Source organism: Callithrix jacchus, chromosome X (assembly GCF_049354715.1).
Source record: "Callithrix jacchus isolate 240 chromosome X, calJac240_pri, whole genome shotgun sequence".
Taxonomy (NCBI): Eukaryota; Metazoa; Chordata; class Mammalia; order Primates; family Cebidae; genus Callithrix; species Callithrix jacchus.
Genome location: NC_133524.1, coordinates 65,496,229 through 65,523,748, shown reverse-complemented (window position 1 = coordinate 65,523,748; position 27,520 = coordinate 65,496,229). Strand labels below are relative to the sequence as shown.

At 39.4% G+C, this 27,520-nt stretch overlaps 1 protein-coding gene across 10 annotated transcripts in view; it reads left to right on the top strand.

The window, feature by feature from the left end:
- The window catches only part of OPHN1 (oligophrenin 1), a 426,354-nt gene that overhangs the window by 145,574 nt on the left and 253,260 nt on the right, over nt 1-27,520 (top strand). For all 10 annotated transcript variants that reach the window (XM_078363585.1, XM_078363584.1, XM_078363579.1 and 7 more), the window contains 2 exons: nt 14,222-14,283; nt 22,769-22,840. In XM_078363585.1, coding sequence (XP_078219711.1) covers nt 14,222-14,283; nt 22,769-22,840 — 134 coding nt within the window. The remainder of the gene's footprint in view (nt 1-14,221; nt 14,284-22,768; nt 22,841-27,520) is intronic.

The following is a 27,520-nucleotide window of genomic DNA, read 5'->3' as shown; positions in this document are numbered from 1 at the left end:
GAGAGAGAATAGTAGCAAGTTTACCCCTCAATTCAAAAGGATGGGGAAACTGAGATCCAGAAGTGGGGATGTGATTGTTGAAGGTCCTACACAGCTACATAGTACCACATTTACTATTAGAACCTGATTCTCCTAAGGCCCAATTGATTCATTCAGTAACATTTTATTGAGCATCTGCTATAAAGCTTGTCCTCATAGAGTTTCCAATCATATATGTTTTAGCATAGGCAAATGGCTTGCAATGTCATCACAGTACCAGGAGCTAGAAAAAGGCTTGTTTTCCACATAGGGTTAAGAGAATCTGCTTTTTACATTTTTATTTTTATTTTTAGTAGAGACAGGGTTTCACTATGTTGGCCAGACTGGTCTTGAACTCCTGACCTTGAGATCTGTCTGCCTCGGCCTCCCAGAGTGCTGGGATTACAGGCATGAGCCAACACACATAGCTACTTTTTTTTATTTGAGGTGGAGTCTCATTCTTGTTGTCCAGGCTGGAGTGCAGTAGTGTGATCTCAACTCACTGCAACCTTTGCCTCCCAGGTTCAAGAGATTCTTCTGCCTCAGTCTCCCGAGTAGCAGGGATTACAGGCATGTGTCACCACACTCGGCTAATTTTTGTATTTTCATTAGAGTTGGAGTTTCACCATGTTGGCCTGGCTGGTCTTGAACTCCTGACCTCAGGTGATCCACCCGCCCTGGCTTACCAAAGTGCTGGGATTACAGGCGTGAACCACTGTGCCCAGCCAGCTTACTCTTTTCTCAGGATCCCTTATATGTACGTTTGTTCTATAGTGAATAGGTAGAGAGTGTCCACTAAATGACATAAACAAGGGATTCAGAGACATTGAACACATCTTCCTGCCCTCAAGGAGCTCATAGTCTATTAAACGAGGCAGATGGGTAAATAGACAATGGCAGCACAATGTGGTAAGAACTATGGTAGAGGTAAGCACATGGTAGCCCCTCATTCAGATTAGCATGTGTATGTATTGAGGGACAGGATGATGGAGAGAATAAACAAGGAAGCCTTCTCAGAGAGATGATATCTGAGTCAGTTCCAGGGTTAAAGTGAGACAAGGCAGGTGGCTAGGGCTCAGATTTAAAAAGGCACTCACTCTCAGGGTTGTGCAAGTACAGGCTGGCACTTGAGAGTGAATATACTCCTTAAAGTTTGCAGCCTAGGCACCTGGGGACTATTTGGTGAGATTCTTCCGAGAGCCTCATATTTTAACCTCAAATTTTAGTCTTAGGCCGTGCGTGGTGGCTCAAGCCTGTAATCCCAGCACTTTGGGAGGCCGAGGTGGGTGGATCACGAGGTCAAGAGATCGAGACCATCCTGGTCAACGTGGTGAAACCCCGTTTCTACTAAAAATATAAAAAACTAGCTGGGCATGGTGGCGCGTGCCTGTAATCCCAGCTACTCAGGAGGCTGAGGCAGGAGAATTGCCTGAACCCAGGAGGCAGAGGTTGCAGTGAGCCGAGATCGCGCCATTGCATTCCAGCCTGGGTAACAAGAGCAAAACTCAGTCTCAAAAAAAAAAAATATTTTTTAGTCTTGTTATCACCAGAGCAAAGCATCCATCAGGAGAACAATGATAGCATAGTTCTTTTCTTATGTGTATCTACCTTGCTACGTCTTTTCCAGAAAATGTCACCCATTGGGTTGTAGTGGCTTGTTTGTTTATGTCAGCGGGAAAAAAAAAACAGTGTTCTAAATCTCAGACTGTAAATCACATTTCCGCTCCAGTTATTCTAAAATATTTGAAGAAACATCTTTGTGAACCAAGAAGATTGATTGAAGGTCAGACTTGCAGATAGAAAGTTCCATCAGCCACCCATTACTGCTTTCTGAGAGACAAGAGTTCAACATTGTTAGTTCCCCAATCCTTATTTTTGTTCAATGTGAATATTATTCATTGCTAAACAACTCACAGCAGATCATAAACCTCTTGGTTGGGATAAAGAAGGGCCTAAGAAATAGTCTCTTGAGGGCTTTTCTTGGTATTTTTTTCTACAAAACCAGTTGAAGTATCCTTTGAGAAGTGGTGGCAAATGTCAGTTGTTTTAGAGTCCTGGAGGTCAGGTGTCTTAAAAGAGGAATGGCTAAAATGAGAAAAAAAAAATAAGCCCTAATATAAAATATTGTGTTTAAGTAAAGAGCCAGGAGTTGAATTTTAAAGGTTCAGTGATTTTCATGAGCTTGGTGGGGAAAAACCTTTTGGTTATACATCTCAAAGCTCTTAAGCATATATGTCAGTGCGTTTGGTGACATTGTTCACCATATTGGTTATCTTTCATATGGGGAATGCATGAACCAAATATTTTGCCAGACTTTCTTAGTTCAGGCAATAGCTTTTCTGGGGAACGTTCTAGCCCAATGCACATTCTGCTGTGGTGATAAGCCCTTGGAGGTTTATATCAAGTTGTTGGGCTTGACTTTATAGAGCTTCTTCTCAGATCTTGAAGAAAAGAGACAATGCAAGGTAATCAGAAGTCTCTGTTGGAATCTGGGCAGTCAGGTTTTAGTTCTCCATGACTCAAAGTCATAGGAGAAGGTGATAATCACGTTGGTCACCACGCCTCATGCCTGTAATCTCAGCACTTTGGAAGGCCAACGTGGGTGGATCACTTGAGCCTAGGAGCTGATTCTAAATACTTTCAGGGAAGCATCAGATTAAAACATAAAAATTTATGTATAGATGAGAAAAGACTTAAAATGGCAGTGGCTAACATTACTGATCATTTTCAAAAGTGGAAGACTTGATATTTGATTACAAGAAGAATAATGCAACTGAAAAGTACATGGGGTTTATGTGGCATATAAAAAACAAGAAACATCATTCCAAAAAAGCATTTTACAAAAAATCTATAATTATAATAACCCTATTTTCAAAGAAGAGTGAATATTAAATTTAATTTATAAAAATTGATGAACACAACCTTTATAAAGAAAAGTCTTCAGACATAACATAATAATTATGATATGATATATCATGAATATACCAAGCTTGTAGTTAGAATATACCAAGAATATATCATGATTATCAAGTAAAGCTGTGCTCAGTGATGCATCTCTGTAATCCCAGCTACTGAGGAGGCTGAGGTGGGAGGATTGATTGAACAACCCCCAGCCACACAAAAGGATATCAAGTAAAGAGATTGAAAAATCTTAATAAAACATACCATGGAAAGCAAGAACACTGATGGTTCTCTAAGAACTTCCTGTATAGCATTCAATTTCTGGAGTATGTACATCAGTAACATTTAACCCATTTAAGCTAGGGAAGTCTAAACATCTCTTTTGATTACACGGTGCTTCCTATGCAAGTCAGACAATGAAGCAAAAAGCACCAAAACTATGTACCGGACAGTTAAGGAAGTTATTGCCATAGGGAGAACCTTTGTTAATGAGGAACATCTCAAAGAAAAGGAAAGAAATTGGGATTATTGTAGAGGCAGGTAAACAAGGGAGTCACCTGCAAATCTTATGGGAGGCATGAAGAAGGATGGAGATTGATGTTATATGTATATGAGGTGGTCCTTTGCAGTCTAGCTACTTTTCAGAACATAGAAGGGTGTGGGATTTCTTAATACGGTCTGGGCACAACCCAGTGTGCTTTCAAAGCTCCTAGACCTTCTGAGGTTCCACTGGGAAATTCGAGTGAAGAAGATGGCACCTATGCAGAATGAGGAGACTGCTGGACATGAGTTCCCTATTCTCATGGGCTTTTTATACCTTTTTGCCTATTTCTCATCTGACTGATCTGGAGACTGACCGCTGGTTAAGTGCCAGCCAGGGTCAAGTAAATGGTACAAAATGATCCAAAGATGGTCCTATTAATTGAGAGATCTAGTGAAGTGAGTGTTATTTTCTCAGGAGCATCATTTGGCAGGCCCAGCCTTCAGTCCTGTCTGCCATTTACTCTTTCTTCCTCAATAAGGTCTCTTGGACTCCAGTAATCTTTCACTCTGAGCTCTCCCCTCTATTCTGTTCCTGCCACCATAATGTATCCATAGCAATGACCCTTATATCTTGTCTTACTTTTCTTTATGGGGATTTGGTAGGATTTAGACACATGGTCTTAGATTTGGCTGGACCTGAGTTCAGATTCTGACCTGTTGTTCACTGGCTACATGATCGTAGGCAGTTTTCATTAAAAAAATTAATAATTGAGCAAAACACACTGCCGTGTGTACCTATGCAAATGTCTTGCATGTTCTGCACATGTACCCCAAAACCTAAAGTGCAATTAAAAAAAAGAAAAAAAAACAAAAAAAAACAGAAAAAAACAAAAAAAATTAATAATTGAGCTTATTGGTATCATTGCATTATAATATAAAGATACTTTATTACAAAAATATGGAAATAGACAAAAAAGATTATTGTTAGCTTCCATATACTGAGCCCCTACTGTGTATATACTGCTTCGTGTATACTATCTAATTCTCAGAGCAATTTTAAGGAGGTAGAATGAGGCAAATGGAGGTTAAGAAACTTGTCCAGGATCGCATAGCTAAGAAGTAGTGTAAGTGGGATTTTTTTTTTTTTAGAATCAGGGTCTTGCTCTGTCACCCAGACGGCGGTGCAGTGGCGGGATTGTGGCTTACTGCAACCTCGACCTCCCAGGCTCATTTGGTTTTTCCGTCTCAGCCTCCTGAGTAGCTGGGATGCACACCTCAGCCAGCTGATTTTTGTAGTTTTTATTGTTATTGTTTTGTTTTGTTTTGAGTTGGAGTCTTGCTCTGTTGCCCAGGCTAGGGTGTAGTGGCACAATCTCAGATCATTGCAGCCTCCACCTCCCATGTTCAAGTGATTCTCTTGCCTCAGCCTCCTGAGTAGATGGGATTACAGGTACCTACCACCATAACTGCCTAATGTTTATATTTTAGGTAGAGATGGGGGTTTCACCATGTTGGCCAGGCTAGTCTTGAACTCCCTCAAGTGATCCACTGGCCTCAGCCTCCTAAAGTGCTGGCATTGCAGGTGTGAGCCATGATGCCTGGCCCTAATTTTTGTAGCTTTTTTTGTAGAGTTGGGTTTCATCATGTTGTCCAGACTGATCTTGAGCTCCTGGGCTCAAGCAATTTGCCTGCCTTGGCTTTCCAAAGTTGTGGGATTACAGGCATGAGCCACCATGCCCAACTTTAAGTGAGACTTTAGACTTTAAAGCATTTCATTTTTGACTTTAAAATTTACACATATATGTACTCCACAAAGAATCACACTTATTTATTTATTTATTTATTTATTTATTTATTTATTATTTGAGATGGAATCTCACTCTGTCACCCAGGCTGGAGTGCAATGGCATGGTCTCAGCTCACTGCAACATCCAACTCCTGGGTTCCAGCTATTCTCCTGTCTCAGCCTCTGAGTATCTGGGATTACAGGCATATGCCACCATGCTTGGCTAATTTTTGTATTTTTAGTAGAGATGGGGTTTCTACTTACTGGCCAGGATGGTCACAAATTCCTGACCTCGTGATCCGCCTGCCTTGGCCTCCCAAAGTGCTGGGATTACAGGTGTCAGCCACTGCACCTTGCCAAGAATCATGATTATTTTGGTATGTTTTTTCTTGGCTTTTTTGGGGGTCAAAACACAATTTTCTGCATATAGTTGTACTTGTGTACAATTGTTGTGTGCAGATTTTTATATTCTGCTTTTTAAAAATAGTGTGACACTCTATTTTGTCATGTTCAGAAAATTTTGTGTAATTTCCTTTTTAATAGATTCAATAATAGTCCATTAAGTGAACATACTTAATTATTCCCCAATCATTGGATATTTTATGTGTTTTCATTTATTCATCATCAGTAATAGTGTTGAATGCCTACCTTTGGATATAAAGATTTATTCCCCTGTATTCAGAATTAGTTCTGTTTGTTTGTTTGTTGTAGAGATGGGGGGGAGTCTCACTGTGTTGCCAGCAGACATTCGAGGAATCCTTCTGCCTTGGCCTCCCAAAGTGTTGAGATTACAGGTGTTTTCCACCATGACAATTCCATGATTAGGTTTTAGGTATGGTTTCCCAGATATGAATTTACAATGTAAAAGGGTATAGATAATTTTAAACTGTTTGATTCACATTGCCAATTTTTATTAGAAATTAACAATATTTTTTGGAAGACAGTACATGACACTGTAATTTATATGACCTTGCTAAATTAAACCTCAGTTTTCTCATCACTAAAGTTATAATGATGAATAATAAAAAACTTGAGAAGCATATACCATATTGCTTTTCCCTTCTCACTTCTCTTAACTTTTTGTGATTTATTCTCTGAAATTTTTCAAGGATAATGTTCTCTTGCTGTGATCTTTCTTAAAAAAATCTTGGACTGCTAAACATTATTGAGGAATATTGCAGTGAGTTTTCTAAGCCATGCTTTGTGGTGGTGTTAGGGCAGGGGATGTTGCTATTATTGATGATGGTGTTGTTGTTGGTTATGGTTATGTGGACCTGTCTTCTTCTATTTCTTAGAAATTTTCTTAGTCCCTGGTTCTAGTATCTGAAAAGAGGGCAAAAAGACTCTCTTTAATGACTTTGTGCTCCTTAATGACTATTTTCTCCCACACTCTGTAATGGACAGTCTGATCTCCTCACTAAAGCTTTTATTGTCTTCCATTAATTCTAGAGAGCCATTTGCAGGTTTAGTTTTTAGAAGGTGCTGTGATTAATTATCCGTGATATTTGGTTAAAAAGAGATCTATAGGAGGCTTTATAGGAACTCAAGATTCTGAGTCAGAAATAACCCTTGTCCAAACCTTCTGCTTTTGCCCTTTTCTTTTCTCTCTTTTTTTTTTTTTGAGAAAAAATTTTGCTCTTGTCCCCCAGGCTTCTTGCCCTGTGCCACACACTTCTGTAGGCATTTGAAGTCTTCCTATCAAGCAATAAACGTACTCATAGGGCTTTTTCAGGCCACTCAACAATGAAGTTTTTATTGACTCAGCAACTTAATTTTAAAGTGATTTAACAATTACTGAAGCTGTATGTTAATTGAAAGTAAGGATCAAAAAGCCCTGACCAGGTTACTTTGGTGGAAATGGTTGAAAAATGACTTCCAAAAATTTGATCTTTCATAAAAGCAGCAAAAACACTGTCCAAAGTCAACTTTTTAAAAACTCCAGAAATGAACCAACATTTTGCAAAAAACAAGGCATGTTTATTTAAAAAAATGGCGGAGTAGTTGAGAAAACACTGAGCTCTGTGACATTTTGATTTGCTATGTTCCCAATCCTTGCTGCAGTTCCATAGTAGCTTTGAAAACGAACGTCTCTATAAACCACTATTCTAGCAGCCATGGGTGAAGGTAGAATGGGTTTGAGGTTCCTCAAATCTAAGAGATATCGCTCACAGGGCTTATGTTATTTGAGCCGACTCAGAGTTTGCTCTTTAAATGGTTTGTTTTTTACCAGTGAGTTTTCTTTCATTCTTTTTGTTTGTTTGTTTTTTGAGACGGAACTCCTGACCTCAAGCAATCCTTCTGCCTTGGCCTCCAAAAGCTCTGAGATTAAAGGCATGAGTCACTGCAACCTGCCTGTGATTGCTTTCTTGATTTCTTTTCTTTATTTTTCTTTTTTGTTTTTTTTTTTTTTTGAGACAGAGTCTTGCTCTGTTGTCTAGGCTGGAGTGCAGTGGCAAGATCTCTGCTCACTGCAACTGCTGCCTCCTGGTTCGAGTAATTCTCCTGCCTCAGCCTCCTGAGTAGCTAAGACTACAGATGCCCACCACAACGCCTGGCTAATTTTTTGTATTTTTAGTAGAGACAGGGTTTCACCATGTTGGCCAGGCTGGTCTTGAACTCCTGACCTCAAACTATCCACCTGCCTCAGCCTCTCAAAGCCCAAAGTGCTGGGATTACAGGCATGAGCCACCACGCCTGACTGCATTTTCTTCCCCTCCCCTCCCCTCCGCTCCCCTCCCCTCCCCTCCGCTCTCCCCCCATCCCCCTCTTCTCTTTTTTGACGGTTGCACGCTGTCATCCAGGCTGGAGTGCAGTGCACGTCTCACCTCGCTTCAACCTATGCCTCCCAAGTTCAAGTGATTCTCCTGCCTCAGCCTCCCAAGTAGCTGAGATTGCAGGCACCTGCCACCATGCCCAGCTAATTTTTGTACTTTTACTAGAGACCGGGTTTCTCCAGGTTGGCCAGTCTGGTCTTGAACTCCTGGTTTCGAGCAGTCCACCTGCCTGAGCCTCCCAAAGTGCTAAGATTACAGATGTGAGCCACTGCACCTGCCCCCTGGGGCATTTTCTAAAAACAATCAGTGGTAGTTGTTTAGTACTACATTTTCCACAGATGGCAAAAAGAATAACGTAGGAAAAAGAAACTGAGCAATAAACCTAAAAGGACAAAATGAATGAATTATCTTTGGAGAGCTTTGAAAAGCTGTGAGATATTCCTGGAAATCTAGGAGGTCATGCATATGAGAAGGGCTTTGTACATACCCAGCGTTTGCACCTGTCTAGAAGAAAGACTGCAGACATCTCTAATCTCTCACTTCTGGCTGACCTTCAGCTCTGTACAAAGAGGAGTGAAGGCTAAGGTACAGTTACAAACTGTCTGGCTGAATGTTGAATACAATACACAGAGAGCCCTTTGACAAAGGCTTGGAGATATTCATTCAAACCATTTAAAGAAATCTCTGTCCAGTCACTTGTTGACCAGTGAGCTTACTGACCAGAGAGTTTAGTGGCTTCATATGACAAAGAATACAGACTATAGAATTAGTCCATGAAGACACAAACAACCAGCAACCACAAGAACAACAAGCTCTGGGGAAAGAGAGGAGTTTGATTTCCAAAGTTGCCACACTATTTAGAATGTTAACTTTTAAGAAATGAGACATGCAAAGAAATAGTAAAATATGACCCTTGAACAAGGGAAAAAAGGCAATTAATAGAACCTGTCCCTGAGAAAGCCCTTGCATTAGATTTCCTAGACAAAAAGTTTCAATTACCTATTTAAATATATTTAAATTAATAAACGAGACCATGTCTAAAGAACTTAAGAAATGAATGAGAACAAAATAGATAATATTAATAAAGAGATGGATTTTTTTAAATGAATTAACTGAAACTTGCAGTTGAAAGTTGTAGTATAATAACTGAAATGAAAACTTATCACTGGGGTTTCACCATCATATTTGTACTGGGAGAATAAATGATCAGCAAATTTAAAGACAAGTGAATTGAGATCATTCAATGTGAGGGAAATACAGAATAATAATTGAGAAAAATGAACAGAACCTCAGATACCTGTGGGATATCATCAAGTGTAACAGCACATGCAGAATGAGAACCTCAGAAGAAGAGAGACAGGGACGAAAGAATATTTGAAGAAATAAATTGACAAATTTGGTGGAAAACATGAATCTGCATATCCAACAAGTTAAACTTAGAGATACAAGCCTAAACATATTGTAGTCTAACTAATTAAAGAAGATGACAAAGAGATACTCTTGTAAAAAAAATAAGAGAAAAATGAAAGAAAAAATAGAAATGAATGAAAACAGTCACAACATACTGAATCTTATGGGATGCTGCTAAAACAGTGTTTGGAAGGAAATTTGTACCTTCAAATTCCTATATTAAAAAAGAGCAAAGCTATCAAATCAATAGCCAAACTTTCCATCTTAAGACACTTGAAAAACAAGAGCAAACTAAAGAAACAGAAGCAGAGAAATAATAAAGACTAGAGACGAAATAAATGAAATGGAGAACAGAAGAAGAATATACTAATAAGGCAGTCTTGTCAACATAACAAGATAATCATTGAAACCAAACATCTATTCTTCATAAAGTTAAACAAAATTGACAAACCCTTGGCTAGGCTGACCATGAGACTACTTGAATTACTAAAATCAGAAATGAAATAGGGACATTACTGCTAATCCTAGAGAAATAAAACTGATTATAAGGAAATACTAGATATAGTTGACCCTTAAACAATATGGGTTCAAACCGCAGAGGTCCACTTACATGCAGATTTTTTCTCTTTGATTTGGATAGAAAAATACAGTATTTGTGGGATGTGAAATTTACATTCATGGAGGGCCAACTTTTCATATGTGCAGGTTCCACAGGGCCCATGGTGGGACTTGAATATGTGTAGATTTTGCAATATGTGAGGGTCCAGGAACTAATCCCTCACATATACCAAGGCATAACTGTACAATTCTATGTGAAGACATTAGATAACTTGTATGAAATGAGCAGATTTCTAGAAAGACACAAACTACTGAACTGATACAAGAAGAAATAGAAAATGTGAATGGACCTATACTAAATGAAGAGACTGAATTTGTCATAAAAAAAAATTCCACAAAGCAACATCCAGGCCTGGATAACTTCACTGGTGAATTCTATCAAATATCTAAGGAATGAATGCTGTTTCTTTACATACTCTTTCAAAAAACTAAAGAGGAAAGACTGTTTCACAACCTATTCTGAGGCCAGTAGCACCTTAATATCCAAACCAAAGACATACCTAGTTCATGGATAAGAAGTCTTAATATTGTTAAGTTGGCAATAATTCCAAAATTAATAATAAAGCAAATAACTATCCAATTTTCAGCTGCCCCTTTTAAAGAAATTGTCAAGGTAATAAGAAATTCATATGGTTATCCAAGGATACCAGAATAGCCAAACTATCTTGAAAAAGAACAGTAGGGGAGGACTCACACTTTCCCATTTCAAATCTCATTTCAAATGTGCTGTTATTATAAATGTGTGGTATTACATAAGACCAGACCTAGAGATCAGTGGAATACAATTAAGAGTCCAATAAGCATCCCTTAATTTTTGGTCAATTTTTGACAAAGGTGCCAAGAGTATTTAATAGTGGAAAGACTTGTTGACAAATGGTGCTGAGATAATGAAAGAGACACATGTGAAAGAATGAAGTTGGACCCATACCTCACACCATATACAAACATTACCTAAGAATGGACCAAGTAGCTAAAAGTAAAGAGCCAAGACTATAAGTCTCTATATAAATTTGTACCGGGATAAATCTTCATGACCTTGTCTAGGAAGTAGTTTCTTACATATGACACCAAAAGCACAAACAACAAAAGAAAGAAAACATCAACTGGACTCCTGGAAAATTTTAAACCTTTATTATTTAAAGGACTCTATAATGAAAGTGAAAATACAATTCATAGAATGGGAGAAAATTTTTGCAAATCATCTATCTGATAAAGACTTGTGTCAGATTGTATGAAGTATTCTAACTCAACAATAAAGACAAGTAATTCCATTAAAATGGACAAAATAATTAAAAATACATTTATCCAAAGAAAATATACCAATAGCCAATAATCACATGAAAAAATGAGAAGATGCTTAATTTTATTACTCATTGAGGCTAATGCAAAATGATACCATGATGAGATACCACTTCAAATCCACTAGGACTGTGGGTGTCAAAAAATGAACAATAACAAGTTATTAGTGAGGTTGTGGGGAAATTAGAACCCTCCTACATTACTTTGGGTAATATAAATTGGTGCAGGTGATTTGTATAACAGTTTTGGTATTCCCTCAAAAAATTAAACATAGAGTTACAATATGATCTAGCACTACCCAAAAGAATAGAAAACATGCATCCACATAAAACTTGTTTATAAATGTTCATAGTTGTATAAACCAGATTCAGAGGTCACATATGTTTCCATTTATGTGAAATGTCTCGAGTAGGCAAGTTCATGGAAATAGAAACTAGATTAGTGGTTATCAGGATATTGGGAGGAAGTGGTAATGGGGTGTAATGCTAATGGGGTTGGGGTTTCTTTGGGGGTTGATGAAAATGTTCTGCAATTATACAGTGGTGATAGTTGTACAACTTTATGAAAATACTAAAAGCCACTGAATTGTACACTTTAAAATGGTGCATTTTATTGTGTCTTAGTCTGTTTACATCACCATAAAGGAATACCTGAGGCTAGATGATTTATGAAGAAGAGAGGTTTATTTCACTCATGGTTCTGCAGACTGTATAGGAAGCATGGCATCAGTGTTTGCTTCTGGTGAGCACCTCAGAAAGTTTCCAGTGGTGGCAGAAGAAGAAAGGGAGTCAGTGTGTTGCATGGCCTGAGATGGAGCAAGGGAGAGTGGAGGAGATACCGGGCTGTTTTTCATGGTCAGATCAGGAAGTGGGAGGTAATACAGGTAATACAGAGAGAAGTCACTCATTACTGGGAGGACTGCACCAGTCCATTCATGAGGGGTCCACCCCTATGACCCAAACACCTTGGACCAGGACTCATCTCCAACACTGGTGATCAAATTTCAGTATGAGATTTGGAGGAGATAGATATCCAAACTATATCATATGGCGATGTGGCATGACAATAATATCTTAATTTCAAAAATGGTGTGACCAGCCAGGCAGGTTGCTCATGCCTGTAATCCTAGCACTTTGGGAGGCCGAGGCAGGTGGATCACCTGAGGTCAGGAGTTCGAGACCAGCCTGGCCAACATGCCTCAATTAAAAATACAAAAAAATAGCCTGGCGTGGTGGCAGATGCTTGTAATCCCAGTTGCTCGGGAGGCTGAGACAGGAGAATTGCTTGAACATGGGAGGTGGAGGTTGCAGTGAGCCGAGATGGTGCCACTGCACTCCAGTCTGGGCGACAAGAGTAAAACTTCATCTAAAAAAAGGAAAAAGATCTGACCTTTTAGCCAAAGCTCACTTTGAGACATTCTGAATACTATTTAATTTGGAATTTCTTTCCTCATAAATGGTGAAGTCAGGCTCATTTTAAAATCACAGCTGCTGGTAGTAGTGACTTTCCTCTAGCTATTATCTGTGCTTATCTATTTAAATGGTATATGATAATCCATTTAGATGATATTTAGTTACGTAATCATCAGTTATCTGCTTAGAGAGTTGTTGGCAGTGTGACAGTGGCAATACCTTAGTTGTGGCAGCAAGACAGTTCTGGATTTGATACCTAGCTTTTCTATTTGTTTCCTGAGTGACCTTAAATAAGTTACTTACCCTCTCCTTCAATTCAGTGATAATAAGAAGTACCTAATAAAGCTATTGTCACAATTCAAGCCTCCAGCAGAAGGCTTGACACATTTAATATCCATGAAATTAGTCTTTTGCTTTAAATGTTTGAATATGATATTTATCACATTTCCTTCAGAGGTAAACTGATCATGTCTGGGAAAACGCCAATCAAAAAAAATTTCTCTGACTCTTTTTGTAGCATAAAGTATTTGGGGACAGAAAGTCAATAAGCATTTCCATGTGTTCCTATTTTTGTTTCTGAATATGGTGTTTACCTTCTTTATGCTACGGTTGAACTCTGAATGAATTTAGTGTTTGCAAAGGTGATCTCCCTAGGTATTTGCAGCAACTTAATCCTCAGAAGAAAGAAATGTCATTGCCTTGTATCCTGTGTTGACCCCAAAACTCATTTCCTTGACACCAGGAGTATTGGATTTGTTCAGTTCTTTTAAGGAGGAAACCCAAATTTTAAACTAACATTTAAAAATGTTAGTATGGACAAATTTGTTTTTTCAGGCTTTCATTCAGACACCAGTTGAAAATATACTTCCTGCTTCTGGAGAGAAGTTAAGGAATTTGAAGAGGCATTAACGACTAATTAGCTTAATTTATCATTTTGTATATAAAGACATTGAATTTTTGAGAAGGGAAGTGATTTGCCCAGTCGCCCTGCTAGTAAGGGGCTCAGTTGGCACTCTAATAGTAGAAACTTTGGGAGGGTAGAAAGGGTAATTTACTTTGATTTTAAAAGGTAATTTTACTTTGATTATTTACTTTGTGTTGACACTCTACATTTGCCATCCAATTTAGTTTTTACAGCAATACTCTGTGGTTGGTCAGTAATGGAACAGGGACCCAACCTCATTTCAGGGTTCTATAGCTGCCAGTCATTGCACTGCAAACCCCTGGTCCTTTCCCTAATCTTTTTGCTTGTCTATGAAATAAGAGAAATTCTAGCTACTCCTGAGTGGCTGTAAGGATTAAATAAAATATTAAAGCATATGGGGATAGATAAAACAGGAAAGAAAAGAAAATAAACATTCAACAGGTACTGAACACCTGCTTTTGTCCTCAGATTTGACACCTTCCTCTAGTGGCCATGTGGGCATAGGGCACTGGTCCCTACTTCCGTTGCACAGATCTCTGTTTTATCTATAAAGCACCACGATTAATTTGTTTTACATTTTATTCTCTCCTTCCAGCTGAATCCTTCAAGGAATTTGCTGAGTTGCTCAATGAAGTAGAAAATGAGAGAATGATGATGGTAAGTCACTAACACTGTCACTGAAGCTGAGTTCATGGCTGATAGAGGGGATTTTTCCTGTCCTTTATGCTTGGATTAATCCTATACTATTTTGATTTCTGTCAGACAGCTTCTTGGTGCTGTAAAGATACTTAGGTAATAGATGTGGTTATTCTGTTTCAAGCTTTCACCCTGAGAGTTTGGCATTAGGTAGAAGGAAATTAATGTACAAATCCCATCTGTATTCATTTCAGTGAAAAATAATTTCAGTGAAAAATAATTTCAGTGGACATTAAACAGGACCTTTGAACATGTTGACAGAGATTAAGGTGTTTAGTGTTTTTAACCAAATTATCCATTTGTTAATCTTTAATTTATAGAATAGTTTTTTTGTCTTTTCTTTTTTATTATTATACTTTAAGTTCTGGGATACATGTGCAGAACCTGCAGGTTTGTTATATAGGTATACATGTGCTATGGTGGTTTGCTGCATCCATACCCCCATCATCTACATCAGGTATTTCTCCTAATGCTATCCCTCCCCAATCCCCCCACCCCCTGCTATCCCTCCCCTAGCCCCCCCACCCCCCTGACAAGCCCCAGTGTGTGATGTTCCCTTTCCTGTGACCATGTGTTCTCATTGTTCAACACCCACTTATGAGTAAGAACATGTGGTGTTTGGTTTTCTTTTCTGGTGTCAGTTTGCTGACAATGATGGTTTCCAGCTTCATCTATGTCTCTACAAAGGACAAGAACTCATCCTTTTTTATGACTGCATAGTATTCCATGGTGTATATGTGCCATATTTTCTTTATCCAGTCTATCATTGATGGACATTTGGGTTGGTTCCAAGTCTTTGCTATTGTGAACAGTGCTGCAATAAACATACATGTGCACATGACTTTATAGTAGAACGATTTATAATTTTGGGGGTATATACCCAGTAATGGAATTGCTGGGTCAAATAGTATTTTTGGTTCTAGATCCTCGAGGAATCACTGCCCTGTCACCCACAATGGATGAACGAATGTACAATTCCACCAACAATGTAAAAGCGTTCCTATTTCTTCACATCCTCTCCAGCATCTGTTGTCTCCTGACTTTTTAATGATCATCATTCTAACTGGTGTGAGATGGTATCTCATTGTGGTTTTGATTTGCATTTCTCTAAGGGCCAGTGATGATGAGCTTTTTTTCATGGCTCCAACACTATTTTTTGAAAATACTATTCTTTCTCCTTTGAATTACCTTTTGTTCTTTATCAAAGGTCACTTGACAATATTTGTATGGGTCTGTATCTGGGCTATTTCTGTTCCATTGATCTATTTATCTGCTCTTTCACCAATACCACACTGTCTTCATTACTTTCACATTGTAGTAATTCTATTGTAAAAAGCATTGAAGTCAGGTATAAGCTTAATCAATTTGTTTATATCCACAAAATAACTTGCTGGGATTTTGATTGCGATTGCTTTTTAAGATGCTAGAGGTATCTTTTTGATTTGTATTAGGATTTGCTTTTAAGATACCAGGGAAAAACTGATTATCTTAAAAATATTGACTTTTCCTAATTGTGAACATGGGTTATCTTGCCATTTATTTATATCTTTTTGATTTATTTTATCAGAATTTTAGTTTGCTTATATAGAATTTTTACATACTTTGCTAGATTTATACCTGTTTCATTTTTATAAAGTCTATTTTAACAGCCTAAAAAATAATCTTTTTGTGTGGTCCTTAGACTCGGCAGTACCATCGTGACCAGCACCAGCAGAAAATTGTTGGAAATACTGGTCCTTGTTCCCACCCCAGACTTATTGGAGACTTAAGTGTTAAAATGTCTATGTTGATCAATATTCATTTGTATTGGGGGCATAATGGTAAGATGGGAATTCCGTAGAGAATATCAAAATGGTCTACTTTACCTTTTTCCATCAGATGACTTTTTATGGACTTCTCAGTTTTCTTAAAGCTATTTATTCCCGCAGCTAGAACTCATTTACCTATAAAACCTCTTTCTTTTTGATAGTGTGGTACTGCCTTCTCAAAATACTGCTCATAGAATCTAGACTCCTAGAGAAGTAGGATTGAAGGCAGAACTTGGAGGTAGGGGAATTAGAGAATTAAGGCTCTGATTCTAGTTCTGTCACTAACTTGTTGAATTCAGATTAATCACTTCATTTTTCTGGGCTTCTTTTTCTTATTTGTAGAGTGAGGAAAATAATTCCTACCTCTTATGGGTGTTTAAACTGCTCCAAATAATACAGTAAATATGGAAGAGTTTTACAAGGGGAAAAATACTGATTACGTAAGCATGGTTTTTAGTTGTCTTTAGTTACTCGCAAGATTCTGCTTGTGGATATATGACTTGGGAATTTTCTCAGTTTAAAACATTTGCTTTTAAATGTACTAACAGGAGACGAATATTCATGCTTTTCCTGGAGCCTCTTAGATGGCCCCCTTGCTAATACACACTCTACTAAATGTTCTTCTCTGCCCACAAAGTTTGTGGACTACTGCCCATGTTGTTTTCAAAGGCATTTGCACCCATTTCTTTCAGATAGCACTAGAAAGCTCAGCTGTATTTCTCTTTAGCCCTAGTTGTTTCTCCATCTCTTCTATTTACCCAGTAACAAAGCCCTCACATATTGAAGTAGTATTCATCTTTTGAGATGTTGTTTTCTCACCGTTCTTGCTGGTACTTTGCCACATGACTGACTCATTTTCTTCTGTGTTTAATTATGTTGTGCCCTTTTGTCCCAACAACTTTCAATCATATATCGAGTGTTTGCTCCCTGTTTCCCACGTAATTCCAGGAATGCTGAGATGGTTAGGCTTAATGAGTGCCCTTCACCCCATGCCAGGAATTCATTGCTTGATTGTAACTTTCCCATTTCCTGGGGTTGTAGCAAAAGGAGCCCTCTATCCCAATCTGGATAATTTAGTGGTCTTATACTGTATTTTATTCTTTCTAAAACAAGAGTCCAAAATAAGCTTTACAGTATCAGTAAGAAAGTTCGCAGCCCTTGAGCATGGTAATTGCCTGTGTCTGGTCATCTCCATAAATGAATATAAATTGGGGAAGGAATTATGAAGTGAAGTAATGAGGAAGGGCATCCTGTGATGTTCTCAAGGGTATCCTGTTAGGGCTGGATGTGGTGGTTCACGCTTGTAATCCAAGTTCTTTCAGAGGTGGAGGCGGGCGGATCACTTGAGGCCAGGAGTTCGAGAGCAGCCTGGCCAACATGGTGAAACCCCGTCTCTACTTAAAATACAGAAATAATTAGCCGGTTAGAATGGCGATCATTAAAAAATCTGGAGACAACAGATGCTGGAGAGGATGTGGAGAAAAAGGAACACTTTTACACTGTTGGTGGGACTGTAAATTAGTCCAACCATTGTGGAAGACGGTGTGGCGATTCCTCAAGGCCTTAGAAATAGAAATTCCATTTGACCCAGCAATCCCATTACTGGGTATATATCCAAAGGACTATAAATCTTTCTACTATAAGGACACATGCACACGAATGTTCATTGCAGCACTGTTTACAATAGCAAAGACCTGGAATCAACCCAAATGCCCATTGATGATAGACTGGATTGGGAAAATGTGGCACAAATACACCATGGAATATTATGCAGCAATCAGAAATGATGAGTTCGCGTCGTTTGTAGGGACATGGATGAATCTGGAGAACATCATTCTCAGCAAACTGACACAAGAACAGAAAATGAAATACCGCATATTCTCACTCATAGGCGGGTGATGAAAAATGAGAACACATGGACACAGGGAGGGGAGTACTAAACACTGGGGTCTACTGCGGGGAAAAGGGGAGGGCCAGCGGTAGCGGGGGGGAGCCGGGGAGGGATAGCCTGGGGAGAAATGCCAAATGTGGGTGAAGGGGAGAACGGAAGCAAAACACACTGCCATGTGTGTACCTATGCAACTGTCTTGCATGTTCTGCACATGTACCCCAAAACCTAAAATGCAATAAAAAATAAAAAATAAATAAAAAAAGAAATAATTAGCCGGGCGTTATTATGCACCTGTAGTCTCAGCTACTTGGGAGACTAAGGTGGGAGAATTACCTGAGTCTGGGAAGGTCAAGGCTCCAGTGAGCCATGATCATGCCACTGTACTACAGCCCGGGGGAGTAAGACCTTGCGTCAAAAAAATAAAAAAAGAGGGGGGCCTCAAAAAGTGTGGATTGCACACTTCTTGTATGATTATAAAGCTTGCCTAGATATCTTTCTGACTGCAAAGGGGCATCTGTTGGCAATGTGCAAGGTCTGTCTTTGAAGACTGCCAAAAGTGACCTAAAGTGGCCTCCATAATATTTTAGCCTGTCTTTAGTACTCTCTCTCTCTCTCTCTCTCTCTTTTTTGTTTTTTTTTAAACCGAGTCTCTCTCTGTTGCCCAGGCTAGAGTGCAGTGGCATGATCTCGGCTCACTGCAACATCCACCTCCTGGGTTCAAGCAATTCTCATGCCTCAGCCGCCCAAGTAGCTGGGAGTACACATGCCTACCACCATGCCCTGCTAATTTTTGCATTTTTAGTAGAGATGGGGTTTTACCATGTTGGCCAGGCTGGTCTAGAACTCCTGGCCTCAGCCAATCCTTCCGCCTTTGCATCTCAAAGTACTGGGATCACAGGCACGAGCCACTGTGCCTGGCCTAGTGTTCTCTTTTGATATTTTGTTTACCATCAAAGATTCCTGAGCAATCCTGCAATACTGGACTAAATATCATCTGTATCTGCTCAACACCTTGTTCAGTGTTACTTTGGTCTTTATTCAATAGGATTCTGATGATTAAAAACTCACTAATGAGTTTAGGATGTCACTTCTTATGACGGAGATTCTACCTGAGATAGTAGGTAGGAGTTTTTGTCCCCAGTGAGCTCACAAAATGAATGCAGTGATTAGAAAAGAGATTAAAGGCTAAGTGTACTTAAAGGGGGAGTCATTGGTAGAGTTCTAAGAGATTTAAGAATAAAATACAATGAAAAAAAAAGAGCAAATCCTCAATGTGACTTTTTTCTATATTCCTAAGTCTCTCTTCTGACAAGAAAATAGTGTGATAACCAATGAGTATCACAGAGAGGAAAAGATTCAGAGTATCTGTTTGTGCTATAAGAGACTGGGAGCAGTGTTGCCAAAGTGCTTAAGGGAAAATGATGTACTGCAATTCTAGTAAACCATGGACTACTTTTCTAGACTGAACGGGGATCAAACATGCAAAAGGCAGTGGCCTTATGGACCCTGTGAGAGATGTTGCTGACACACTTGCTTACGCAGGACAGTCCCCTTTGGAGAATGAAAAGCTAGCAACTCTGCCTTCCTGGGGGTGCCTGAATACGCAAAGGCACAGCTCCATACAGTGCTTTAGAAAGTGGTATGTTCACTTCTTATTCAAAGGCAAGTTTCTTCAGTGTTTCCCAGTTGGCCACTTTTTACATATTACCTTTTAAATTTAATTAATTAATTAATTAATTAATTAATTAATGTATTTATTTTTGAGACTGATTCTTGCTCTGTCGCTCTGGCTGGAGTGCAGTGGCACAAACTCAGCTCACTGCAACCTCCACCTCCTGTGTTTAAGTGATTCTTCTGCCCCAGCCTCTCCAGTAGCTGGGATTACAGACATGTGCCACCATACCCAGCTACTTTTTGTATTTTTAGTAGAGACAAGGTTTCACCATGTTGTCCAGGCTGGTCTTGAACCCCTGACTTCAGGTGATCTGCCTGACTCGACCTCCCACAGTGCTAGGATTACAGGTTTGAGCCACTGTGCCTGACCTATATTACCTTTTTTAAACTGCAAGTTGTTTTTCTAATTGTATATTGCTTTTTATAACAACTTTTTCTAAAGTTAGTGGCTTAAACCAGGGTCCCCAACCCCTGGGCTGCGGGGTACCAGTTTGTGGCCTGTTAGGTGCCTGGCCACACAGCAGGAGGTGAGCGGCAGGATAAGGAACATTATTGCTTGAGTTCTGCCTGCTATCAGATCAGTGGTGGCATTAGATTCTCATAGGAGCGACCCCTATAGTGAACTGTGCATGCAGGATCTAGGTTGCATGTTCTTTATGAGAATCTAATGCCTGATCTGAGGTTGAACAGTTTCATCCTGAAACCATCTCCACCTCCTCCTACAATGGAAAAATTGTCTTATATGATTCTGGTCCCTGGTACCAAAAAGGTTGCAGATAACTGGCTTAAACTAATTATTTGTAATTATTTGTAAATTTGTAAAACTATTTGTGATTATTTTGTGGGTTAGGAGTTCAGATGGGTCAGCCAAGTGATTCTTCTGCTCCATATGATGGTATTCACCTGGCAGATGAGTTGATATGGAGGGTCCGAAATGGTTTTTCTTAAGTCTGGCACCTTCCAGTGGGGTTGGCAGGAAGGGTGGATTCAGCTGGTAGGAGACATTGACCAGAATTTGGCCTCTCCTATTTGGTAATCTCAGGGTAATTAAACTTCTGACATACTGTCTCTCAAGGCTTCTAGTAGGAGTATTCCAAGAGAACTGGGAGAGAACTAGTGCTGGCATTTTGTGACCTAGCTTCAAATGTCACAGAATGTTACTTCTAAAGTACTCCATTGGTTCAAAATATTAACAAGCCCACTAACATTCAAGGATAAAAGACATAGACCTCATCTCTTAATGGAAGTTACGTCAGAGTTTGTGGCCATGTTTTAAGGCCTCTACAATAGTAAAGTAGAAAAATGACTTTCTGTACTGGGCTTCTGGCACCAATGACTTGATTTTGGGTGGTTTTAGTTAAGAAGTCTTATTTTCAATTAAGGAGAGTCATTGGTGTAATTATTTTTGATACTTTAATTAGTACTGGAGCTTTGATTTCATAACCAAACAAAACGAATCTTTCTATGAATCAGACCTGCATAGAGAAGTCTTTACCAGGGGCTCTTGTAGGTTGGAATTTGTAGACTTTCCTGCCTTTGGCTAATGAGCACAATCAGGAATAAAGAGTATGTTAAGGTGTCATACTGGGAGGTAGGTTATAGTACGATTAGGACTCAACGGGGTTTCATAGATCCAGTAGAAGAGAAGAGATGTGATGAGAATCAGACAGGGTCTGGAGGTGTTAGCAGGCAAGAGGTCTTTTTTTGCAAAAATCAACAAACTTTGGGAAGGGTTGAATGATTTTATAAATCTAGGTGTGTAGCAAACAAGTTTTAGAAAGCCAGCTATAAAAGCACTGGAGATCAGGAGAAATAGAGAATGACTGTTCTCAAGGCAAACTTTTTTTTTTCTTGCCTAGTTTTATATTTTTTGCTGGGTGCTGGACATCCTGGATGATAGCGTTAGGAGCTGCAGAAGATCAGAATGTCAGGGTTCACTAGGTTGTTCTCATAACAAAGGCTAGCAGTGCCATTTTAGGAGTTTGCCCATTTAGTTGAACCTTGAATCATACCTACACACAGAACAAGCGTCCCAAATTACCTGAAAGACATGTATAACCTATGCACTAATGCCCCGCAACTTTCCATACTTTTGGGGTGGTAGGTTGAAAATTGCTTCTTAGATTGGAGAACTCAGATCTTGTCAAAACTGGCTTTTCCCCCTGTTGTCTATTTTTGTTATGAAGATATATCTTGTGTATCTGACACCTATGTCTCTTATGACGAGGAAACTAGTCTTTTAGTTTTCTGTCTTGTAATCGATAAAAATTAATGCCATGGTTCCCAAAATGCAGCCCTTCAGATGCCTTCTCTAAGGTCTTCCATTTTAGTGATTCTCTCACCACTGAGGTACAAACCCCACTTGTTGCCTTGGTCAGATGCAATCTCCTAAGAGGTTTGTTTATATGAAGAAAAAGCCTTGTATACCTTTGTCTGCCCAAAGAACAAGGAGTCTTCTTTGAATCTGATGTTTTTATATCTCCAGAATGTATTTATTGTTGCCGATATTAATAATCCCTGAACAGGCCATTCCTATTAGCTTCTGAGCATTTATATTTAGGTAATTTGAAGGCCTAGTCTAGTACTTTCTGTGATGCTGTAATGCACTCCACATTCTGCTGGTAATGTTCTGGTTTTATGGCACAGGCAGGACTGTAAATGATTTTTCCCAATGCTATCTCTGCACAGTCATTTGCCTCTGATGAAATGATTTGCGCTTGTTGCAATTGTCTTTTTCTTGTATTGGCCATTCTCTTTTCTCTTTTTCACCTGTCCTTCAGGTCTCCTGTGTCTTCTTCTGGACAACACAGATACTTATTGATTAAAAACTCAGGTCAGACTACCATTAAAATTACAGAGTAATGCCCCTATTATTATTCTCTCATTTCTTCTCAATGCATTTGATTTTCAGAAACAATGTAGAAACAAAAGAGTAACAAAAACCTACAAATCAACAAACCATATAACATTTTTCAGGATGGTGTATAAATGAAAATGTCACAGTAATAAGGAATCTTGTATCTGAACCTTGTTAACCTGGAAATTGTTCTGTTTGTTTTTTCTTTTTGTCTAGGTACACAATGCTAGTGATTTGCTGATTAAACCCCTGGAAAATTTCCGGAAGGAACAAATAGGCTTCACCAAGGTACATTTTCTGTATATGTTTTTTTTTTTAAATAGTAATGAGTAGTTGTATGAGTGAGTACTCTTCACTTTAAAAAAAATAAGCAGCAACCTGCTGGTGCTTTGCTCTTGGCCTAGTCACCCTCCTAAACTGTGTAAAATAAATGTTTGTTGTTTAAGTTACTCTGTCTATGGCATTCTGTTATAGTAGCCTGGACTAACATGATAAAGGAGGAGGGGTGGGGGATTAGTTGCTATAAGAAAAATGATCAGGCCAGATGCGGTGGCTCATGCCTGTAATCCTAGCACTTCGTGTGGTCAAGGCGGGTGGATCACCTGAGGTCCGGAGTTTGAGACCAGCCTAACCAACATGGAGAAACCCCTATCTCTACTAAAAATGCAAAATTAACTGGGGGTGGTGGTGCATGCCTGTAATCCCAGCTACTCAGGAGGCTGAGGCAGGAGAATCACTTGAACCCAGGAGGCAGAGGTTGCTGTGAGCTGAGATCGTGCCATCGCACTCCAGCCTGGGCAATGAGAGCAAAACGCCATCTCAAAAAAAAAAAAAAAAAGAAAGAAAGAAAAAGAACGAAAGAAAGTAAAAAAATCTAGAATTGGCCTCTGACTTTGTGGTCAACAGACTCTGTGTCTGTGCATAAATTGCTTCTCCTTTTGGTGTTTTGTCTGAAAAATTAGCTATCATTTATCAACTGCCTGCTATGTTGAGCACTGGGCTAGGTTCTTTACGTTCATTCTTTAATCACAAGAACCTCATGTGCTTCTGGCATTTTCTCATTTGACAAATGAAGTAACTGAGCCTTGGACAAGATAAATAACATGACCAAAGTTATCTAGCTAGTGATATAGTTTGGATCTGTGTCCCCACCTAAATCTCATGTTCACTTGTAATTCCCAGTGTTGGAGGTGGGGCCTGGTGGGAGGTGATTGCATCATGAGGGTGGACCCTTCATGAATGGTTCAGCACCATTCCCTTGAAGCTGTGATTGAGTTCTCATCAGAATTGGTTGTTTGAAAGTGTGTAGCAGCTCTCCTGCTCTTGCTCCTACTCTGGCCATGTAAGATGTACCTGCTTTCCTTTCACTTTCCGCCATGATTTTGTTTCCTGAGACTTCACCAGAAGGAGAAGCTGCTATACTTCCTGTACAGCATGCAGAACTGTGAGCCCATTAAACTTCTTTGCTTTATAAATTACCCAGTCTCAGGTATTTCTTTATAGCAGTGTGAGTACAGACTAATGTGGTTAGTAAGTATACTGGCCTGGATTTAGACCTAAAGGTCTTTTTAGCTTTACATTCTATGCTTTTTACATTAAGCGATGGTATCTAGATCTTTGCTGTCTATTGTGGTAGCCACTATCTATTTAAATAAAACTAAATTAACAACTCAGCTCCTCATTCTTTCTAGCCACATTTCGAGTGCTCAGCAGTCACAGTGTCTAGTAGTTTACTGTGTTGGACAGTACAGATAAAATACATTTCCGTCATTGTGGAAAGTTCTATTAAACAATGCTGTGTGCCAGATAATTTCAAATTCTGTTCAGCTTAACCATCCATGTATCTATGATTCTCCAGTGTCTCATTAAGGGATGTGAATAATTTTCATTTTGAATCTTTTCAGCTCAGTGTAAGTCTGTTTCATGAGCTCTCAATTTGTATCCACCATGTAGCAAAGGTAGTTTCTTCTACCAGGGCTAAAATACAGCATCTTGACCAAGCATCCAGGTTTTTTTAGGACTAAGAGTAATGAATGTTATCTGGAATATTATGACAATCAGTTTGGATCAATAATTTGAAAATAGCCAAGTTTTTCTTTTTATTATTATTGAGTTTTTCTTCTTTTAAGAGACACGAACTCCTGATGATCTTGCCAACTCAGCCTCCCAAAGTGCTGATATTACAGACATGAGCCACAATGTCTGGCCATGAAAGTAGCAAACTTCGAGATGAAAGAGCAAATTTGTGGTTGAGCTCCCGCTACCTGCTATCATCAGTCAGGTTGACGTGGGCATTATTAGGTGTTCAAGCAAAGTGAGTTCCCCTGATAGCCCAGCAATACCGGATTCTACTTGTTTCACTGGAGTCTCATTAACATCAATACTTAGTTGGGAGAGGATATGATTGAAGGACAGAAGTATATTTAAAAATTACAAGTGGCCAGGCACGGTGGCTCACACCTGTAATCCCAGCAGTTTGGGAGGCTGAGGCAGCTGGATCACGAGGTCAGGAGTTTGAGACCAGCCTGACCAACATGGTAAAACCTCGTTTCTACTAAAAATACAAAAATTAGCTGGGTGTGGTGGCACATGCCTGTAATCCCAGCTACTCAGGAGGCTGAGGCAGGAGAATTGCCTGAACCTGGGAGGTGGAATTTGCAGTGAGCCAAGATCATGCCACTGCACTCTAGCCTGGGTGACAGAGTGAGACTTTGTCTCAAAAAAAAAAAAAAAATTACAAGTGAGGATAAAAATAACCACTTGTGGAATAATTTTATTTACTTTCATTCCTTTATAAGAATAACACTAGAAAAGCAAGGATATACTATCATGGTTGCCCTCGTGTTATCTGAGCAAACGGAAATGAATTTGTATTATGTGCAGTGATGCATTGCTTAGCGTTTTGTTCTGGGAAATGCATCATGACCTGCTTTCTTGGTTGTGTGAATCTCATAGGAGTGTGCTTAACACAAATCGCAACAGTCTAGCCTAATACACAACTAGGCCAGATGGTATAGCCTATTGCTCCTAGGCTGCAAACTTGTATGGGTGTTAACTGTGCTAAATAGTATAGGCAGTCATAACCTGATGGTAAGTATTTGTTTAAACATAAAAGATGTACAGTAAAAATACTGTATTATAATCTTATAGGACTGTCATTGTATATGCAGTTCATTGTTTACTGAAACATCATTTTGTGTTGCATGACTGTACTTTCTGTGCTAAGGATTTAACTTATGCTTTCTTCCTTAATTCTCACAGCAAAACTGTGAGGTAGGATTTTTTGATATCCATTGTCTCAATGAAGAAAGTGAGTCTCAGAAAGGTTACATACATATCTATCTTTTTTCATACTTCTTTACCAGTAAGGCCAATGTGCACATCTACAAAGGAGACCAAGTTAGTATGAGTCATGTCTCCAATAAACTATCTATCTAGAATCCCAATAGTCAAAATGTAGCTTACAGTCTACCCCTATGTGTTATCAATTTATTGCCAATTAGTTCCAAGCCTCTCAATACCCGCTCTGTGATAATGGACAGATTTTCTTTAAGCATCTCACCTTTATAGTGAGCATGCTTTTAAGCTCTTTCAGTAGAGGGAGGTGGAGGGACACTGTAGGAGGAGGGAGATCTCATGAAGTTTTCAGCTGTGGTGGGGGTGGGGCGGGGGGAGGACAGCTGATGGAGCTCTGACCTAGCCACCCACCCAGACACGTGGTGCCTCAATCTCCTTGAAGGCTTCATGACCATACTGTCCCTCAGCTTCCCTCTGTAGACCCCCTATCCCACATGGCCTGCTTGATGGCTGAAGAGTTATCATGGAGCTATTACTGCCTCTGCAGAGCCCTCATACATTGAGCTTGCACCCTAGGGGGCTCCCACCAAACCAGGCTGGCCCTGCTGAGCTCACCTGGAATGCAGTTTTCCCACGTTCTTTTTCTGCCTTCTCTGGTGGTCACTGTTGGTCTGCCTTTTTATACTCTGGTGAGTTGCCTCCTGCTTATGTAATGACTATGAACCACCAGGCCAAAGCAGCAAACATTCTGCTATCTGGTGTGTTAAATTACTCCTTCTTCTTCTTCTTCTTCTTTTTTTTTTTTTTGTGAGACAGGGTAGGTCTCACTCTGACACTCATGCTGCGGTGCAGTGGTATAATCATGGCTCACTTCAGCCTCTACCTCCCCAGGCTCAGGTGATCCTCTCACCTCAGCCTCTCGAGTTGCTGGGACTACAGGCACATACCACGAAGCCTGGCTAATTTATTTGTAATTTTTATACAGATGGGGTTTCACCATATTGCTCAGACTGGTCTCAATCACCTGAGCTCAAGCAGTCTTCCTGCCTTGGTCTCCTAAAGTGTTAGAATTACAGGCGTGAGCTACCATGCCCCACCAAATTACTCCTTTTCAAGTGAGGTCTGAACCCCATTAAAATTTGTCCTTATTTGAGTACTTTTTCTTAGCCTTAGGGTACCATATAGAGTTTTCTTCTATGTTAATTATTTGTAATGTTCTCTATCTCCTGATTGGACCTAGTCTCATACACTCAGCATTGCTGCTAGCTGGCTTTGAGAGTTCACTGGTTATGGTAGGTGCTATATTAGACTCTTATGTATATAGATCCATGTTCTCACTTGAACGCCAGAACAGTCTTATAAAGGTTATTATCCACCATTAAAAGATGGGGACACCAAGCTCAGTGAGGTGTAGCCTCTAAGGTCATTCAATAGCTTGGATGTGAATTGAATTCTGGTTGTAAGTCTAGGGCTTATTTCACTTTACAGGAAACATCACTTCTCTCTGAACCTCAGTTTTCTCATGGCTCCTGACAACAAGAACAATGGGCAAATATTCCAAATCTGATCTTCCGCTAGTTTGAGATTCTAAGGGTAATTAACTAAATATTTGTCCGCTGAGTACTAGAAATGCGGTAGACAGAACTTGTTGTGCTCTAAGTGTAAAATATA